Source organism: Numida meleagris, chromosome 9 (genome assembly GCF_002078875.1).
Source record: "Numida meleagris isolate 19003 breed g44 Domestic line chromosome 9, NumMel1.0, whole genome shotgun sequence".
In the NCBI taxonomy this organism is placed as follows: Eukaryota; Metazoa; Chordata; class Aves; order Galliformes; family Numididae; genus Numida; species Numida meleagris.
The window spans coordinates 3,544,671-3,566,397 of NC_034417.1; the positions used below are offsets into that span (position 1 = coordinate 3,544,671).

The 21,727-nt window shown below is 39.4% G+C and overlaps 1 protein-coding gene across 3 annotated transcripts in view; it reads right to left on the reverse strand.

Moving 5' to 3' along the window:
• TLN2 (talin 2) overlaps positions 18,224–21,727 on the reverse strand; it is a 151,939-nt gene continuing 148,435 nt past the window's right edge. For all 3 annotated transcript variants that reach the window (XM_021407155.1, XM_021407154.1, XM_021407156.1), the window contains exon 58: positions 18,224–21,476. In XM_021407155.1, the coding sequence (XP_021262830.1) occupies positions 21,348–21,476 (129 nt within the window). In that variant the 3' untranslated portion in view covers positions 18,224–21,347. The remainder of the gene's footprint in view (positions 21,477–21,727) is intronic.

The window sequence follows — 21,727 nt, forward strand, 5'->3', positions numbered from 1 at the left end:
TAGATGTCCAACCTGATAAATCTAAAAGCATGACAAAGAGGAGCTCTTTATATATGTACACATACATATATGTATATGTACTGATAGGCAAGCCCAACTGTATCCATATTAGCAAGCAGAAGTATGTAGAAGTAGCAAATTTATAGGGCAAATCTTTTGGTACTAAACAACACAGTTTGTCTTATATCCATTTTAAGAGGTTTTATTTCAGACTTCCTCTAGTCCTATGTGGACTGAATGTCTGCTGATGGTCTGGCCATAGCTTCTGTCTCATCTAAAAGGTACCTAATCAAGTCTCTATGCCCCAAGACCACCCAACAATACAAACAAAAGCATAGCAAATGAGGTTAACAGAGGTTCACATCAAAGCTACAGTGCTGATTTAAAATGCTAATGAAGTTCCATGCTTTGTCCTTGGGGCAGTGCATAATGTGAATGGGTGATGCAGTGCAGTGCCATTCTTATAACTGCTTAAAGAGAAATCTTCAGTACCATTAGGAGTCAATGATTTCTTATCTAAATCAGTAATTTCTCTTAAGTACATGCACCCTGACTTTCCCCTTGTGTTTAACTGCCATTTCAAGTTTACTGCTTCCTAGGGTGGCTATAAATCACATTTAGACTTCTTGTGGCACCTGAATCTTTTAATACCACACCATAAATGTCCTATGCTGCCCATTGTGTTTACAGCTGAGAAAATGTTTCCCTTCCAGTCTTTTTTTTTTTTTTTTTTATGAACAGTCTCTATGTCGTTAGTCAACTCAGTCAATTTTCACTGGCCTGTAAATTAGAAGGGAAAATAAAATATGCTAAGCTGAAGCTAAAATACCGAGACATACTTCACTGATTTACTAGGGAGTAAACAAAAGACAGATCTTGCCTTTTATAGATGTGAGCTTCTCTGTGCCATAGCTGTATAATCTGCCTTTGCCAAAGTTTCATTACACACAACAGTGTTTACAGGCCCTTACAATCACAACCTCTGTTAAATTCCATTAAAAAAACCTGTGTTTAAATACCTCACCAGAAGAGATTTTCCATCATGGGCAGGCTGTCACAAAGGAATCAACTGCAAAATAATATATTGGTATGAATGAAGATGCTCTGCCTCTTCCCAGGAGACAGTATTTGAACGTAGATATTTCTGATTTAACATAGCAAATACCTTGCTCCATAAATGCCAAGGAGAGTAGGATAAGTTCTGATGTCCAGAACTGGCCTGAATATTTAGAAAAGAACAATAAAATCCCAGATCTTAAGACAGCCTGAATGCTGCAATAGTTGGGATCCATAGCACTCAGGAGTGCAAATAGAGGTCCGTCCGAAGTCACACTGAAAGCTCAGGGCACCACAAACCCAGCAGTTTAGTCCTGTCAGTGTTCCTACTGAGCATCCTAGTATTGTGTACTCAGATACACTTCACACACTAGGATCCCTGGTATAAGTCAAAATGTCATAAACCTCATTGTTATCATTGCAATAAATCTTGTGAATATTTTTATAAAGTGAAAAAATAATTCATTCAATCGCTTTTTGGCTAAAAAAAAAAGAGCCTGCTATACATACTCACTTGGATTTAATTTTTTCTTTGTTCCATTTGGCAAATTCTTCTCTCTCTTATCGTCACTCTGCTTCAGTTGCAGATAGAACTGAGGCGGTGGTTTAAATTCAGCTATCCAAGCTTCCCAAGCACAACACCAGCATAGCCAAAACCATCAGCTGGCAGAGTTTTCCAAGACATGCAGAGAATTTTGAGGCAATCTGAGTAGCTCTTTTCTCAAATGCCTCTTTCCCAGCTTCCCATATAGTCATTCGGATGGCTACCACTAGCTGCCTAAGATTACTTTCGTTTGACAGTTCAAGAGGCAAGTGGCAACAGTTAGCTGGATCTGCCAGACAGCAAGATGATGATGCACATTTTGGAGTGCTTGTCACTGGCCACTGGAATGAGCTAGAGGACAGAGCTTTAATCAAAAACTCCTCGTCTTGAGCTATTTTAGAGCTGTCTCTAGCAGCTTACCTGGCAACAGCCTCTGACATATGCCTTTATTAGTGCAAAACTTATTCTACTGTGCACTGATTGTACCCAAAAAGTTATGGTGATAACTATCACTGTTGGATTTCTGCTGCTGAGACAAGAGCACGGCTTGAATGTTAGCTGCAGAATTATTAACGAGACAATCTTTGGGTGTATGTTACTTGAACAATCAAAAAAAGATTATAGATTTATAGAACTCCAAAATATTCCTGAATCTGATAGATTTTGTTTTCTGAACTATACTTTTAAGATATACAGTAAAAATCCTGGCCACAGTGCTAGTAAGGGTGAATACTGAGCTTTTAATGCTTATTTAAGCTTTTACATCAGTTACGTGATGTTATCCAACCTTGTGCTTACTGGCTACAGGTATTTTACCCACAGAGAAGTTGCTCAATGCCCATTGTTCCACTAGAGCTTAAGGTTATTGGATTCTCATGCAGAGAGAAAGCCAAACATTACAGGAACTTGTACAGCAGTGAAGAGTGGTGCAGAATGGATGAATAAACTAGCCTCAAGCTCTGTCTGGCCTATGGACATGAAAAAGGAACAAAGGTATTTTTGCAGACTATTGCAGTGTAGCACCGTGTTGCTGAGCTCACGGTTTATACGTACATGCTCCGAGATCAGAGATCCATACTTACCAGGAATAGCCACTGACTTTTGACACTGGAAACTCAGCTTCAAGTCCTTGCAGTGTTGGAATCAGCCAGGAATTTAAAGCAATGTCTTCCACATCTGAACCAAACGTCCTAAATGCAGTGCTATTGACTATATCAGTTAATTGCAACTTTGTGGTGTCAGGGAACTCAAAATAGTCACTAATCACAAAGAAAGAGTCCCAACGTGGCAGATGACAATGTATGAGAAAGAGCAGAAGGGAATGGAAAGAGATGGTGATAAGCATAACTGTAATTAAATGAAGCTCAAACAAGGAACAAACTCTCTGTAGCTGCAAACACATTTCCAAAGGTATCAGCTGTGCTGAGTGGGGTTTTCAGTACATTTGCTCAGTGCAAACTGAACTTGAATTTGAATATTGTGCATTACTAAGGTTTGCAAGGACGTTTTCTCTATTTTTGAAACTATTTCTGCATGTCAAAAAAGTAGGAATTACCAACTTTGGCCAGTAGCCTTGCACTTTTCCTCTGAACTCCACTAATGACATGAGAGCTTGAACTGCTTTCATCCTTATATTTTCCAAAATCTGTTCTACATTTTCCTTTTCTCTTCCAAGAGCAATGGCATAAACTAGCATGATCTATGTTAAATTGATTCCAATTAAATCATTTCTGTTTACGCTGATTGAGCATCTAGCCAAAAAACCACCCCCAGAACAGCCACTATTACACTTTGGCACAACTCTGCTGTGCTCCTTCAGATGGTATGAGGAGTTGGGGAGAGGAAGAAGAAGCATCTATCCACTTGCATTCAAAACCAGATATACCCAACTTACGTATGTTCCCAAATCATCATGGGAGGCAGGGGGGGAAAATGACATTTTATTTGCTTTAGATTCTCAGCCATTTTGTCTTAAAATTAAAAAAACAATAACAAAAATCAGAGAATCAGGTATGTCATGGCATGTTTGTCCTAAGCCACCTAGAGCCTCCAGTTCTGGCAGGAAGCAGGTATACTTCAACAGAGGAAATGTGCAGACAATCAGTAGCCTTTAATATTTACCTCTAGCAGATTATGTAGCTGCTGTCCCAGTAACACATGTAAAACACTTGACACCAGTGAGTGCCAGACAACGTGTTACTGAGCTGTGGATGATAAGCATATCTCCAACAGCAATAACTGTCGTAACTTATCCAGCACATTCCCTGACCAATTAACATCTTGACTGCACATGCACTGCCTGAAGGACATAAGGAATTTGACAAGGGATTAGACTAGATAACTTGGCATTATTTTTATCATGATCCTACCAGCGTTGTATCTTGCTTCTATAAAGATATTCTTAACAGCATTCCTGGTAGGAAACAAGCTTCTGTCTGTTACTGTTGCTTCCAGGTTAAGTTTTTAAATCTTGGCAAGTGGAAATAGGGACACTCCTGAGTGATACTAACACAGCAGACCATTCTCTTTTACTTACTAATTGATATGCATCTAGTGTGCTGTAGAAATGTTCTCAGCACAGTTGCCTAGATAGTGACACTGAGCTGGGATGTTCTTTGCAGTTCTGTTTACCTGCAACTATCTGCAGAGATAAAAACGTAAGTACACATTAGAGGCTGATTCAAACTCCTTCAGAAAACATACTTAGCAAATAGTCCCAAATCGGGACTCCTCTTTTCTTTTTCAAAAGAATTTGGTGGTGTAATTCCAAATTAGATTCATACTTTCACTTCCGCAAAGCTCTCTAGGAACCAAAATAGTGTAAGATCAAAGCATTTCTCAAGTTTTTAGTGTGTTTAATTTTGCCATTTATCTCTGTGAGTTTTGTGTGCAATGACTCCATTTTACAGATTGGACAGAAAGCGTAGAGGACAAAATCCACAACTGAGGTCATACAGGAAGTCTGTGGAAAGATGAATTACCAAATAGGTGAATATCATCTGCTGACACCATCACTAGCATGGCACAGAAGGCTAGCCCTTGTCACTGCAATGGACTCTGAAAGAAACCAGGGATTATACCAGCTGAGGGTGCCACAATCCTCACTGCTTTGTTTCTGAATACTCTCCAGTGCTGTATGAATGCATTTGTGTGTACACTTAAAGGGATGGAATGAAGGGAATTGGTCTGGGAGGCAAATTACAGCTTTGATCAGTTTGTTTATGGTACTGTAATGTTGAGAAGAACAGATCTCCTCTCTAGGTGACAGCCCCTTTCCTTACCATGGGGGGCTGTGAAATCCCTTGGGATGAACAGTCTTGGTGAATACTTGACAGGCTGTAAGGTATTTTTTGGTTAAAAATAATAGTTGGTGCTCTTTCAATGCCTTTGATTCTAACACACTTCGCACACATGCACTGCTGTGTGTATTTCTGATGTGAATACTTGAAGAGCCCAAGGCACAGCAGCACACCTGTTACTGAGGGGAGGAAAAGCAGAGAGAATTAAGAACACAATTATTCATCATGGACTTTTACCAGAATATAGATAACAACATTTAGATACTTTGTTACAAAACATGGAAAAAGTAAAAAACTAACACAGAAAGCTTTTCATGCAATAATCAAATTTTCTTTGCATGCCACAACTACTACCAGGACTCATTCAAAGTTTATAGCTGTATTTTCAGAAGTGCTACACCACAACACCTACGGGCCAAGATACAGTGCATCCTTCAGTCAGAGGGACCACTCCTTCCTTTCTTCAAATAAAGAAGAATCTCCAAGTCTTACATAATGACATAACGCATCTACCCTTTTACCCTTCAAAGCTGCAGACATGGCCATGTCTCTTGGCACAGAATTGCATCCTGGAGCATCTGTATCAGGTTTTACATATCTGTATCTATCTATATAAATAATGAGAAAGTCTTAAAAATGCCTATTACATTGAAGTGGCAAGTTAAAACTTGCAAGTAGCCACAAAAATGAACATTGCTATGAGATTATATAATCGTCATAGAATGGTTTGGGTTGGAAGGGACCTCCAGGATCATCAAGTTCCAACCCCCCTGCCACAGGCAGGGCTGACAGCCACTAGATCAAGTACTAGATCAGTCTGCCCAGGGCCCCATCCAACCTGGCCTTAAACACCTCCAGGGATGGGGCATCCACAACCTCTCTGGGCAGCCTGTTCCAGCACCTCACCACTCTCTCAGTAAAAAACTTCCCCCGACATGTAATCTAAATCTCCCTTCCTTTAGTTTAAAACTGTTCCCCCTTATCCTATCACTATCTACCCTTGTAAAAAGTTGATGTCCCTCATGTTTATAAACTCCATTTAAATACTGGAAGGCCGCAATGAGATCTCCCTGCAGCCTTTTCTTTTCTAGGCTGAACAAACCTGGTCCCTTCAGCCTATCTTCACAGAAGCGCTCCAGCCCTTGGATCATCTTTGTGGCCCCTCTCTGGGCCAAGCTGCTCTTGTTGTATGACTCCCTCTTTCCCTTACACACCAAATTTCTCTAGGAAGAAAGTCAAAACACCTTGATCAATTATGGAAGAAAATTATAATGCTTAAAGACAGCTTAGGTGCAAAATCTCAGACTTGGATCATTCAGAGATTACTATGCACTGCTGCCATTTGGAGTAGCCCCTAAAATCTTAACATATGTGAGCAAATATGATACATGTTCAAAACTGAAAACTGAGAGAACATATTACTTAGGTGGAGGAGAAATGCACAGGGACTGACTGAAGTTGTACTGAAAGCCATTTTTCTGTTTCGTTTTTAAATCAGTTGGTATCTCTTAAAAGCTGCTTGACAGCTTTGAAGATGGAAAGCAGATCTCTCTAATGCATGTCGAGCAGCAACCCAGGAATGCTAGCATATTCATAAGCCTTCTCTACCGCTAGAGAAGGACTGTGAAGAGAAGTGGCCAAATATGGTATTGCTTCAACATCTCAAAATGCCTTTGGAGTTGCATGTGCCTGAGTAGCAGTAGGTTCACCTCATCACAGAAAAAAAAAAAAAAAAAAAAAGATTTTAACGGAGAACCTTTACAACTGCAGCTTTTCCCTCTGCATTTTCACCACACAAAGTACCAATAGTTGTACATTACCCTGTCTCCTCCCTCCTTTAAAGAAAATTAAGATAGTGGCTTGGATGGACGCAGTGTGATAGCTAGCGGTGTCTTCAGCACTGAAGCAACTGAGCTCCTGCCAGACAGTCAGTATGCTGGCACATGCAAAGAAGCAAGTCTACACAGCCCTGGTTTTGGAAGGCTTCCACAGCTTGTGCAGAGCTATCTGGTGCTGCAAGATGGCAATTGCTGGTTTTCAAGTTAGCAGCTGAATACCATTTGTAATGGTCAGTATTTCAGTGTGGATACGGCAGATAATTTAGAATAAGGACAAAGATGTGTCAGACTGACATTGAGATCATTCTGATAATGGAGAAAAGGGTAAACAATATCAATTTGGAATACAAAATGAATCTCTGCCTTTCATATCACAGCAATGGTTTGTACCTCAAAGAAGAGCTAGCTGTGTCAAGAAGGAAAGCGCAGACTTAGTGTTAGCTTCCTCCATTTGTACAGCTGGATTTCTCACAGCAACATCGTCTGGAGATACTCAAGTCCTAAATGGGAGACTGGACACCAGATGTGGTCATATGAAAAACAAAATGCTTCTGAGGAAGGCCTTCTCATCTCTTTGCCATGGTTAATGCTGTAGGTTACCTCAGCTGAGAAACTCCCCTTTTTTGTGTCCTTCTTGTGATGAGAGCAGTTGATTCTGAGCTGAATAGCAGAAGTAAGAAAAATGGTTTAACTGAAATTTGTGGGGGGGAAGAAGGGAAGAAGCTATCTGTTGTTTCATTTCCTGGGTCTCACAAGAAGGGGACAGGAATGGAATGCAGATGTGATGCTGAGCAGCTTGGATAAGCATTATGCTGAACTATTCCAAGGTATGTTAAAAGAAGGCAATATTCATTGGTTGGTCTACTTCACCCAAAATATAGTAAGGGGATGTAAATGAAGAGGAAACAACATAAGTTGCTTAACCAAAATTAACATTAACATTTATTCAGTTTCTCAAATGATTATGTAATCTTTTTTTTTTAAAGAGCAGTTTAGAAGTGAGGCCAAATTTACTCTTTGCCCTAAGTGTATCATTAACCCAAAATGTCTTGCTCTACTGAGAAAAATGAGTGCCATTGTCAGTAAGAAAACAGAGAGAAAATTGCCAAGAACCATTCAGCTCAATGGTGAAAGAAATTCAGCTCTCAGGCTTGGGGGCTTTAAGTTATTAATGGAAGTTTTCCACAATGACGTAGTCATTTCTGCTTTGGACAATTTCTGCTTAGCACTAGTGATAACAAGTAGAGGGGCACATTTGGCATATTAAGGCAGAGGTATAAATTCCACCCAGTTCTTTGTTCTTTTGTTCCCCAGCATTAGCTGAATTCTTCCCACTTTCCATGATTTAAGAGCTCCTGCAGATGTTTTAGATTTCTTCTAATCATAGCTAAGCACTACTTACATTTTTTTTTAAAAAAAAAACCAACATGCAATATATAATTTTGTGTTAAGTTCCAGTTTTCCAAGGCCTATCCTGCCCTGTGCTTTTTGTTCTCATGTTACCCATTATAAAAACGGTCCTGTTAGCCAAAAATTATTCCACAAATATTTTCAGGCTTTGTTCATTTTGCCTGTCTACAGACATTGCATCTGTCTAATAGTACAAGGGTGCTACGTGGAACTGTGATTACTAGTATATTTGCAGTTTTACACTTTTTCTGAAGAAAAACTGCGACACAGTTCAATATTGCTTGCTGAAGAAGAGATGAACAGTAGTTGTTCTTGTAGAATCAACTGAAGTAGCACAAGAAGGAGCTCCTGTAGCTGCTAGGACCAGCTTGCATTGCAAGATAGGAATGCGAGAAGTCAGAATCACTCCATGGAGAAAAGGAATACTCATGCTGCTATCCACTGCAAACCCCTACGGCTGGACAGCACAAACAGCATCTGCGGCCATGAGTTAGCTGTGCAGTCTGCCTCTGCTCTCCATACCCAAGATGAAGACCCTAACTACATGCTCTGCCATAATCCAAACCCTGCTCGGAAGACTGCAGGTTTCAGACCACCTTGCTGCCCACAAGCAGTGCTAACAAATCAGATCAGCTCTGAGAGAAGGCAGGGAACCCAGAGCAACATTAACAAATCTAAAGAAGCTCATGAGGCTGAGTTGGACTCGGAGAAAAATCCTCCAGGAATCCACCATACAATGATGAAGCTTTCCTACTTTCTTCCTTCCTCCTTCCCTTCAATCTTGGAGCTCCTTTCAAACAAAGCCAAGTTCAGCGGTTTCAAGCACCAGTATCCAAGAAACAATTCTTAGGGTTGATAGAGCTTACATTTGCTTTTCTCTTATGTTCAGTCCACAGGCAAGCAACAAATGGGAAATGAAACAGGCAATCTTCACCCAAAATGACTTCCTGAAACAATGACTTCCTCAGTAGTTTATCTCCCTCCTGTGGGCAAAGAGAGAGTGTGAAGAGATCAACATGGGCAGGAAACGTGTTCAAGTAAAACACTCCCACAGTGAGTGAATGCAAAAGACAACAGAAGTGGGTCACTCACTCAGGCATACAGGAACTGTCAGCACTAGCAGGCATGGCTGAGAGAAGAGAGGCTCTACTGAAAAGCTCAGGGCGAGCCTCCAAGTTCACGGTCAAATCATCACCAGAGTTAAGCGGAGAGAGAGCCTGAGTAAAACAGGTTCAAGTTTCTACAGTAAGAGCGCTTCTCTAATACCAGTTAGTTGAATCTTATCCGTTACTGCATTTGCCCAGCTGGTGGACATTGCCTTTAATCCCAGGCTGTATTCCATAGTGAAATGGTGCATTCTACAATTTGGAGAACAAAGACATTGAATTGTCCTTTATGGTCTAGTAAACAATCCAGAGAAAACAGATACTGCCCTTTCCTTGGAAGAAAGGAGTTATATGCAGCACATAAAGACAATTTACAGCATTTTCAAGGGAAGAGGCGGTCCTGTTCTCCTTGACAGTTCAGCCATATCTGAACTCCAGGGTACAGTTTGCATGCAGAGGGGTTGACTGCGTATGAAAGGTTTGCTTGACATATTCTGGAAGCAAATAGGATCAAGAGAACCTTGACACTGATTCTTCTCCATATAGCACAGGCTCACGTGATATGTTAAGAAAGTTACTAAGCTACGAGCAACGTCATCTAGACTCTCCCTCAGCTATTTTCCTCCATGGATCTTAGAAGCAGATTTTCTAAAAGATTTTCTGTAGAGCTGTGTGCTTCTGAAAACTTTTAAGAGCTCTCTGATTGTAGCAGCCTTCATTTTCCAGACGTTGTTAAATGTTATTCTGGGCACTGGTCTATACCCTTGAGAAATTCCTTACTGAGCAGCCAGTGACCCAATAACCTTCATTTTCGTGGGATGAGGCAATGGCCAGTTCACGCTCAGGAAGTACAGTGGGCTGAGCAGAACGTGAAATGAGCTGCTGAAATTCCCATGTCAGCATTTTATTTCCATTCCATCGAGGGTAAGATTTCAAAGCGTAGAACAGTCCTTTAAGTTCTCTCTTTTATGAGGTCAGGCTGAATGCTTCCCTTTTATATATGAAGAGAGGGTAATCTTTGCCAGAGTCCACACTGAGCTTGCTCTTGTTTTGATTTATGTTTTGGTTGAGAGCTCTGTGTAGCAGGAAATGCAACTTTCAACAATAGTTCAGGCTTTGTTATAAAGTGTCTCCTTCAAGAAAAACAGTGGACTTAGGAGCATTGAAGCAGAGCAGCAGCAGCAGGGAGGCACTCAATTGCAACCACACCCTGTCTACAGACTCTCACTCAAGCAATCTTCCCTTCTATCTAGTCCTCAGCTTCAAGACTCCATGCTTGATTTCGGGAACGAATAACACAAACAAAAGAATAAGATGGAAAAAAGTGCAGAAGAGTTGGCCAGGGTGTGAGAAGAAGGGTAAAGATTTCAACATGAGCCTAACTGTGAGGAAGTGAAGGGCAGCTTAAAAAATCCAGGACTGCATGAGAGGAATCCTATAAGATATTCTATGTAGTAATTTGCATCTTCTTGGTTTAACCAACTAGACAAGAAAAACCAACTCCCAGCAGCCTGCAGGGACCCCCAGGAAAGCACTGGAAAGTCCATTAAAACTGGTAGATTGGATGAAAGAATCTGAAAACGTTCAGTGATGGGTAGTACCTGCAGAGAGATGAACCGAATTTGGCTTGACTGCAGGCACAAGCAGGGTCCTGCAGTCCATGCTGCTTTTAAGATTACAGGAGTCAGCTGAAGTGGCTTGAACACTAACCTCAGCTACATAGGGCATAGCTGTATCTGATCTTACAGAACAGAATGTTTCACATGATACATGTGTGAGAAGCATGTCACCATGAAATACAGTCCCACTGGATGGAGAAAGCACAGCATCATGCTGGAACACTGTTCCCCAAGGGCTCAGTTAAGTTTTCACAGCCCACAATGATGGGGAAATTGTTTAGATTTCAGGCTGACTAACCTGGGAAGCTAGCACTGGCTTACCATCACACATTTCAGTGTCAGTTTGTAAGAGTCAGAAGCAGAAGGGCCCTGTGACTGTCTAAACCCATTTCTCAGTTGTGATGTCAAAAGAAGACTCATTGCTACTCTAGCCCTACTTAAAGACAAGTCCAGTGTTTCCTTGCTCTGATGGCCATGAAATATCTTCTTATGCAAATTCATTCAGGACCAGTACATACCAATTCTTCTTATGCTAAGTGTTCTGAATTTACATAGCTCTCTGTCTCCCAACTCTGTACTACCTTCTTGCTGTTTTTATGCAACACATTCATATCCTCTCTCAGACACTTTAGCAAAACATCTCCATTTTGCTCCCATGACACTTTCCTCTCCTTTCAGTTTCAGAATTTACACCCTTAGAAATACCATGGTTTGCCAGCTCAAGATTTCTGATCACAAGGATTTCTGCAGGAAAAAAATAAAAATAAAAAAAGTCATCAGTGCATTCAGCACTGACACCCAGAATTAGTTCTAGGGGAACTAGCTTTGTTACAGAGTTCACTGGGGCTCTGTGGAAGTAGTTGGGATGAAGAGCTGCCAACAGAATTTTTAGAAAACAGCTGCCTTTTTCTTTGAAAATCCAAATGAAATGGCAGAAACTCGCTGCCGCTGGAAGAGGTTGCACTTGAATCTGGACAAGTACTGCTAAATCACTAGAATTTTCCAGGGACCATGTAACGCTTGTGGAAACAAGCCTCCAGCAGGATGCAAGATTACTCCTCAAGAACAGACTGTATATGTTCTTAGTTTAGAAGGGGAACAAAATCAGAGGAATTTGATGCCAAGTAGTGAAAAAAAAGAAAAGAAGCCAGACATTTTCTGGATGTCTGGGTTATTAGATGGGCCAGCCAGGGATGAGTTATTTGTCTTTGAGCTATAAAGCTGTTAAAGTTCCAAGAAATGAAGTCATAGCTTTCAACATGTGCTGGTTATAGCATGTGTTTCTGTTTGAACTCTGAAGGTGGCCTTGCCTCAGAAATACATGGCAGTCTCAAAGGCCAACAGCTACTTGTCTGCAAGATCAGAAGGGACCAAAGCAACATCTGAGCATACCTTATTTTAAACGTAATCCTGTAACTCAGCAAGTGAGCCCTACTTTCATTACCGACAGTGTCACTGCCGTCTGACTTACCCCTTCCAACTCTTCGGGAAACTTGTTCCCAGAGCATGGCCATCCCAGCATCACACCACACTAGTATTCAGTAGCCAGTGGCTTTTGCTGCATGAATTCTATGGTTAATTTTTACTAGCAGGGAACAACTACACATAATATAGTCCTTGTTTGGAAACAAAAATCTGAAACAAACCTCAAACACATTGTGATTGCTTTCTTAATTTATGTATTTTCAGAGCTTCTCTAGGAATTTGAAAGTAGCACAGTATTTCCTATTTCCTGACCCTGAGATTTGTGCCAGGATTTACCTTACAGGAAAATCTGAGTGTATCTCCCCTAACCTTTATAGTTTCCTTTTTGCATCAGTATCTTTCATAGTGTCAATAAAAGGGTCAGAAATTGTTATCTAATGCTTTACACCTTGCTGTTGCTCAGTGAGGTTCTTTCCTCCACCACAGGAGTTAGACATTTCTGTGGAGTGATGTTCGGCGCCTTTCCAGCCACATTTCCAGTACACATTCACACATATCCAAATCTTTGCTGGCACCTTGATTCCACTGCAGTGTGACCCACCAGACCTGCAGAGAGACCTCTCTGCAAAACCCAGTGCTGCTCCCCAACCTGCGCCAGGTTTACAGCCCCCCCACAAAGTAACAGGCATCTTCCTATACTATATCCAGTAAAAGCCATCCAACATGTTAAGCAGGGAAAAAGAAGAGTGTGAAACAACAGAATACAAGTGAATACTTGTTGTCTTTATCTACTGACATAATGAATTTACTCATTATAAATCAACTTGAGGACCAAAGAGTGAACTCTGTTGCTAGCAAATACTATCAAAAAAGGACTACAGGTTGAAGATTCTCTTTTTAGAGGCTGTTACCCTTCAGAAAGGTAAGAAGATCTGAATATGCTCTGACCTCTTCTGGAACAAGTGCACTAGCAGCCTGTATTGTCTTACAAATCTTTTAGTCTAGGAGGCGCTCAGCATATTTACAGTTTTTCTAGCGGAATAGGAAACTCCTCAAGAGAAGTTTTGCATCTAGCCTCTTTTTAGATAACAAGATTTTGGACAAACCAAAATATGACTGATCTGGTCATGTAAAAAGGAGCTGCTCATATGACTTTGAAGAGATCAGAGATGACTCCTGAACAGTCAGGCTTACCAGAAAATTCTCTGTGGCTTGAACTGATGGGTCACAGGATCTGGAAGTATCACAGACATCACAGCAGTGGTTTGGCAAGAGAATTACCCTAAATAGCCTTATTATCACCAAATGATAGAGAATGGCAGTGGGACTGTAAGCCAAACACAACGGAGTGACTTTGAAGCTGTTCTTCTGTGGTCTTCTGTTTGAACTTGTCTATTTTCTTTCCCCACAATTTTGGTATCTGAAATGATGATCCCAGTAACACACAATTCTGGGTCAGAAGAGATCAGCAATACATAAAAGAGATAAGCAACATGTTCATACCAGAGTTCTCATTCGTCTTCATTTTCCCAAGGCAAAAAGAAACATGCTTAAAGTTATTCTGGCCCACAAACATTTAACTGAAATTACTACTGATTTCATGAAGCAAAATTTCAGGCTAGTCTTGAAAAATATATCCAATTTGTTTCCTGGTATTCCACTGTCTTAGGTCATAACACAGATACTCCTACAATGTCTGCATTGCTTAAATTCACATCATTTGAAATCTATTCATGAGAATATTCACTGACCATACATGAAGGGTCAAATTTTGTTCCTATAATGCAGTTTCATAAATTCAGGGATTGAGTGTCATATCACTAACAGCAGTTGATAAATGCCACTGGAGGATTTGCTCTTAACTCAGAAGAGATACTGTTCCTGATTTTGGTAATAAATCCTTAAGAGCCCTAGTTTCTCCCCAGATAGAAACAACTGTGACTAAAGCTCCATGTACTGAAACATGCTGACTTCCAAGAAACACAAGGAACCAAAAACCAACCACTCAAACAAAAAAACCCACACAGAAGAGAAATAAACATTTATCTGAAATCTCCAATGATTTTACGGGACAGAAGTTCAGTCTAGGCTTGAAGAACAGACTCTTTCTGTTTCCCACTATGCCTCTGTCTTAGGTCATAACCCAAACATTCCCAAAGTGACTGGATTACTTCAACTCTAAATTTCAAGTCCATTCATCATTAAATTGTTAGTAATGATCTTCCCCCCCAGTAAAAGATACAAAAATGTCACAAGTATAAGCATTTAACATGCGCTCAAGCTACTAGATGTCTCACACCAACTTTACAATGCAGGTCATATTTTTTTTTAAATATAGCCAATAATTTCCATAGAAAAAATAGAACTAGATACAACAATATAGAGAATTTGCGCTAGCATGTTAGAAATATAGTGTAATCTCAATTTCTTACTGTTAAAAAATGCAAACAAAGGATGGATATTTAGAGGAGACAGGATTCTCATATAGCCAAAGGCAAAAAGTAACTACAGACAGGAGTCATTACTGTGGTGCTGCTAATGTCTAGTTCTCACGTGGATGACTAGAGGTATCCGTAGGTAAACTTCAAGACTGGTTCTGCTGCTAAAAGTGTCACAGTAGAAGGCTTCAGTGCCTCAGGATTTTCATCACATTTTGTAGGCAGATTTGGTAAAGCAAGAGGCTGATTTAAATAACCTGCAAGAGCTTTGTCCAAATTACTTCAGCTGTCACTTCTCTTGTAGAAAAAGACAGAAAAATAAAGTATTAAGTAAAAACTGGAAAAGAACTGAGGCTAGCGCCTTAACAGAAGTGGCTGCATGAGGCAAAGCCAAAGCACTGTGCACAGATTCTTGCAGATTAATTTCAGCTCTGGAAGACAGGATGTTTGTCTAAAGCATTGGCAGTGGAAGACAGAGTTGTTCTTGGCACCAATCACAATCACTGTTTAAGTCCCTCTGCTATATAGTTACAGGAAAAGAATGCAACTGATTTCTGCGGAGCTAACATAGTACCAAAACTTGAATGCAAAAAATAATGTAGACCAGTTAGCAACTAAATGGTATATAAATATTAACCCTTTCCTTGACAAGGCCTCTGCTGGTCTATCTTATTCCTGGCTCACAGTAGGTAACTTAACTAGTTACTTACAACTAGTAACTAACTAGTTCTAGCATGTAAGTTGCAGGTAACATGACAAAAGAAAACCACTTCACATGGGATAAACTCTCACAGTGGATATTTTAGGACACTGAGAAATCACCAGCCCCTTCTATCAATTTTTAAAATAAGTAAATATATTTAAAGAAAATAACAGGTAAAGAATTATAATGTCTGATATATAAGCCTTACGTTATCCAAACTAGCAGTGGGTAAACCCCACATATTATTGTATATGACAATCAAGTAAAAAAAACCCACAGTTTAGTCTTAAAGTCTTCAGGCGTTACTGTGCAAGCACAAAGAATTAACTTCCCCAGAGTCTCTAAAGTTGTTTCAACGTATACTAAAATCATGTTGCACAGAAAATAAGGACAGCAAATTCCCCAAATGCTTTTCCTAGTAATTTAAAATATCTTAAAATGTTTAGCACTTTACATGGGTATTTTTAAAGAATTTAGTCTAAAACATGCATAGTGCCTCTGTATCTGCCATTTCATTATTGAGCTAACCAACCCCGAAATAAGAACATCTTCAGTCTTGTTTCCATTGTGGAGATTGCAGGGAAGAAAGTCACCATATCATCAGCAACAAGACACACACATCTGGAGATGGATCCAAGTGATGAGCACACACATTGCAAAAAAGATCCCAATGAGTGCAGTAGTGCCAAAAACAGCCACCCTACCAATAGTAGTATCAGACTACTGGAATCTATTCTGAAATAGATTTCATGTAGCACATGAAATAACATATATATATATACACATACAAACAGAGTTGTATGTGACACGGAAAGATACTGAACAAAATGGAAACTAACATACATAAAAGCAACATCAACCTTCCCTCCACAATAACCAAGAAACATGACAACATAACCAAGCATTACGTACCCTTGAATAATTGGTGTTTGTCTTTTACATACACGTGTAGTTCACATGCTTTAAGGATACTGAAGGGTTACTGACATATAAAGTAAGCATTCATATTTTTGTTTATGCAGAAGACCTGTACATAGGACTTCTGTCAGATGGGAATTCTGCCTTTCCCCCACACTGCAGATAGATACTTCTGCTTTATTTCAATTAAGTAGCAAAACAATCCTTTGCATGACAAGTGCAACATAAGTCACAAATACTTTCATAGAAAACCAAAACAACAACAGCAGAGGAATTCCTTCAAGTGCTTATTGTTGGCACAGACAAAAATGCAATATATTATTTATAAATTTTAGTTGGTGTAGACAAAATATAGTGTATTATTTATACATTTCTGTTGGTGTAGACAAAAACTCAATGTATTATTTATTTTTGTGTCCAGATAAGAACTATACATAATGGCGTGACAGCATGACTGTGAATTCCTCCGTGCCTTTCTTGGGTGTAAAACCTGAATAGAAAAAGAAGGTATTAAAGTGAGAGTTCACTACTCCTAGACATTCTGGCATATACTTACAAAGATGAGCAGGAGTTTCTTCCACTGCAACAAAGTGTACTAATTTGAGATAAAACAGAAGTTGGTACTGCCTTATTGTTTTTCAAAAAGTCAAAATGTGACAAAATGCCAAGTACTTGTAGCTCAATGAATGACAATCTTCAGGTAAAATGAAGTCAGATACGAACTGTCATGCGTTTATCATTTCCACAATTCACGACATGGTTGCTTCTGCCTGCTCCTTGAGTGTGGCCATGTCTCATCAATTCTGTTATTACATTTCTCTGGTGCTGAAACATTGTGGCCCAGGAACTCCTCTGCATTATCTGCTTTATGCAGCAGCTCCTTAATACACACAGCTTAGCACCACCTTTACCATGCCTTCTGGAGACCTCTCTATAGCTCACATTAGGCTGAAAACAGCTACAACAAACTGGTAAGAGCCCTGATCTGACACCCGACAGCTGAATTAGGCCACGCTCTGCCAATATTGGAACTACCAGCTACTGAAGAAATGAATGCTGTTGTGCCTCAGTACCAGGTCTTCCTGCACAGTGCTGAACAAAATGTCATGAGTTTGGAGGTGCATCTACCCCCCTGACCACCCTGATGAGAGCGAAGATGTTGTCTCTTGGTTTGACATATCCCCATGTGGCTCTACCCTGTGCTGCATGCACTTAGTGATGTTTGCTCAAGGATCTCTGTAGCATTCTCCACTCAGTGATGCTCTGTGCCCAAGGACAGAGTTCACACGTTAAACGAAGAGTAGCTCATGAGCCAAATGCAGCCTGTGCATCTGTCACCTCTAAGGCCATTCATTAGACTTCACTGTAGATATTAAGGTCAGTCAAAATAGCCATCTGCAACTGACTAGCATCTCAAATGACCAGATAGCTCCTGCACTTGGCATCAACCTGTGTGCCACAGGGATGTGTGGTTCCATAACCAGGAACAACTACAGCGTGTTTATCTTACACTGCTGTGAGTACTGAAAAGTAGGTTACAGGAGTGATGTCAAATACAGACAAGTAATTTGTTAATCATTACGCAGTTACAAAAGGACAAAACATTTACAGTATAAAGCACGAAAATATTTAAAGCTGTAGATTTAGGAAATATTAGGGGAGGTAAGTTTAGTGATGGTGCTTGCCATACTTCTGGTGTGAACATCTTACCAGTTTGGTCCAATTAAAAATGAAAATGTGCTCACAAGCTAAATATATTTTGAGAAGGTTTCTAGAACATTTATCCATTCCCTCATAAGGAATTAAGTAATGAAGATGCAGAAAGTCAAAGGTGAAGGAATAGATGAAACAAGAGTCTAGCCATCAATTTTTGTTTTAAATCTTTTCTTATTTCGAAGCTTCTGACATAGAAAAGGAAAAGCTTAGGTGTCATAAAACGTTCCATTCAAATTATTTTTCGGACACTTAGGGAAAACAACACTAGACTGTTCGTACACAAACAACTTTGAGGCATTTTGCTTTTAATTTGCATACAATTTCTTAAAGTGAAATCCACATGAAGAAGGGTGAGATACAACAGAGCCCATTTACCATTTCACAAGTTAACAGCACAAAGTAAACATCTGCTTTCCTTATTAACTAACCTCCATCCCTTACCCCAACTTGTCACTTCCTGCTGCAAGTTTCCATGCCAAACAAATGCACGGACAAGTTCCAAACTCCACAGATGTGCACATCTGGACTTCAGTGGTACTGCAAATTATAACAGCAAGAATAAATTGAAATAGAAAGCTTTTAGATAAGCTTATATTCTCTGAATGTTTCCCAGATCAAGACCCAAAGTTCACAGTAAAAAAACACTTATTGAGTTGTTCAAGTTCAGCTACTTAGCTGACTGTGTTTCCTCTGTGGAGCACATAGCTAAGGAGAAAAAAAGAATAATATTTCCTGTCAGACAAGAGGGAGTATTAAATCTGAAACAGAGAGGCTTCAAAATAAATGTGCTGAAATGGACTGTCCAAACACCTTTAACTGGTACACAATTAGAGCGTGCTCTTCCCATCTACATTATGATAAAATATCCTAGCTATGCAATTTCTGCATATAGTTGCACTTGACCAGGCTTTTGGCTTTTTTCAAACTGGCAAATACCATTCTGATCAAAATATATTACAACATTATTATATAAACCTACAGTAAAATACTGTCATGGTACTAAGAACAGCATCATCTTTCTTCTTGCTTTGATGAGACTAAATAGGTCAAACATAGCTTGAAAGAGGAGCAGTAACAAATCTGTCTGGAAGATCTATCCAAAAATAGAGATGGGAATGTGAGGCTACCTAGATTTAAAAAAGGAGAAAGAGCCATAAACTGCAAAGAAGCTTGACCTACCAACAGCAGCAGAAAATCCCTGTCACCTGGAGCTGTCTTTTTTTAGGTCTTAGAACAATAAAACTGGCTTACCTTTCTACCTAAGATTCTGTGACACTACTCACTGAATTCACTGCGTAACAGCTGAAAGAAAAAAATACAAATTGTGCAGAATTGGAAATCACAGAACTCAGAATTGCCTGTGTCTGATAGTAAGGGTTTGCATATGGACACAAGCCTGCACTTCACAGCACATCTGTCAATGCCAGCAGTTCTATCTGGGATCTGCCTTTTTTTTTTTTCCCCTCTCAGTATAGATTCTCCAACAATTCAACTGAATCTGAAATATTTCAGTACCAGAGAAGAGACTCTGACAAAAAAGAAAATCTTCATACACACTAATACTTATTAATTCTGTAATCATGATTCCTATATATTTAACACTAGTGTGACAAAATTCTTGGTAATTATATGTCATGCAAGTAACTTAAATGAAGAGTTAGCACTACCTAAACCCATAAATATATCACTAGGGGTTACTTCTGAGTCTACAAGACAAGTATTTCTGCAACACTGACTAGGTGGGTATGCTTATAACATAATAGGCTCAGTTGGAGGTATGTAACAGGTATCTAATGACAGCACAGCCTTCAGAAGCACTGTAGCAGCAACGCCTTTGACCTAAATAGGCTTGACTTTTTCTTTTTTTCTTTCTTTTTTTTTTTTTTTTTTAAAAGAGGGCTTGAACAGAGGTACGTTGGAAATTGCTGTTAGGAAAAATGGTGGTTCTGTAGTTAGTCAAATAGTTCAGCTTTTGTTACTTAAAGTTGCTGTAGTTTTGTTCTTTCTCTGACAGGATAAAATGTTTTTACTCACTCTACCCATGTTGCTATTGTTTAGGTTACAACAGAGATATTGAGAACATACAGTACCTTTCTGCAGCTGCTTAGACTGCTGCTATTCCTTCTCTGCAATTCTTTGGTGAGTACATTTTCATCAATACCAAGTATGAAAATAAACTCCCTAGTGTCCAAAATTTTATTATTTATATTACAAGAAAGGTCTACTTGTAAATCACTTATTCTTTTCTCCTACAATACCCACAGGTTTCAAAACAAAACAATTACAAATGAAATTATTAGAATACCAAGAGTTGTGATAGTTCTTCTGTTGTACTGGGTATTTCCCTTTTTTAACTAGGATACATTCTAACAGAAATCCCACAGTACAAACCAGATAATTTAAACTAGAAAACAAAACATAAACTATTCAGTCCAATGTGAGAGCATGTGTATGTGTGTATAATACTGTAAAAGTAGTCACACATTAGAGGTATATAATTGGAACAGCATTTTCCTTCATGAACCTGCTATTATTGAGGCAGTGACAAGGTTTCCATCTCTTTGTTTTCTCCGCTCTTTAAAGAATGGCTATTGCCACATTTTGTGAACCATAATGCTGTACAAGCAGAAGCTTGTTGCTATCAGGTAAGGAGTAATAATACTAGTGCAAACAGATGCAGAGAATTTCTCCAGTTTTGGGATGAACCAGTTATATAACAGACAGGCCAGGCATTTTCTTCAAAATCACACTTGTGCATCTTTCCCACTCAGACATACATCCTTTTCTGTCTTGGTCTTCTTATTACAAGGGTGGGTGGGGGAGAGCCACCAGCTCATGTGATATTTATCACAGGCATGATTTCTTGACTGTTTTCCTACTAATATTATGAATATTTTATATCAAGTCAAGGAACAATAAATGTGTCAAGCATCAAGAAAGTGACAATAATACTGATTTAGAATATTCAGTAAAAAGAGGAAGATTCTCTCCTGAGATGTAAGTCCAGGAAGGAACAGGAATGAACTTAATACTGTACCATTATTTGATCATCATAGAATGCACCCTAGCTGACCAGATGACAAAGAACAAGTGGTTATTGCTCTCTGTTCATCCAATGCTGTGATAGGCAGTTTATTTAGGTAAGTGCTTGACATACCAGAATGTTGTCAGATCAGTTCTTGCTATACTGTCCCCCCTTAGCTTATTTCTTTAAAAGGAAAATTGAAAAAAAAAAAGGAATAAAGGAAAAAAGGCAAGAAGAAAATCTCAGCAGGCTAACCCTCATCTTCTCTCAGCTCTGTGGGGAGAAATTTGTATTGCTGTTGGCGGATCTGAGCTAGTTTTTTCCTTGCCTCTTCCAGCTCTCTTTCCTTCTTCAGCATTTCTTCTTGGGCCGCAATGATCTAGAAAAAGAAGCACTAATTATGACAGAAACGAATACAGTCTGTAAAACAATTTTTCTATGACACCAGTTTGACAATGGCCTTAAGCATTTTTCAGAGAAGTGTCAATGACTTCAGTAGAAATTGCTCAAATGTTTTCCAGGTTCCAACAAGAACAGTACTTTATTCCCAATTGTTTCTTATAGTGAACTTAAAAAGAAGAATCTTCCAGCATAGTTTTACCATACACCCACGTTGGATTTTACAGCGCT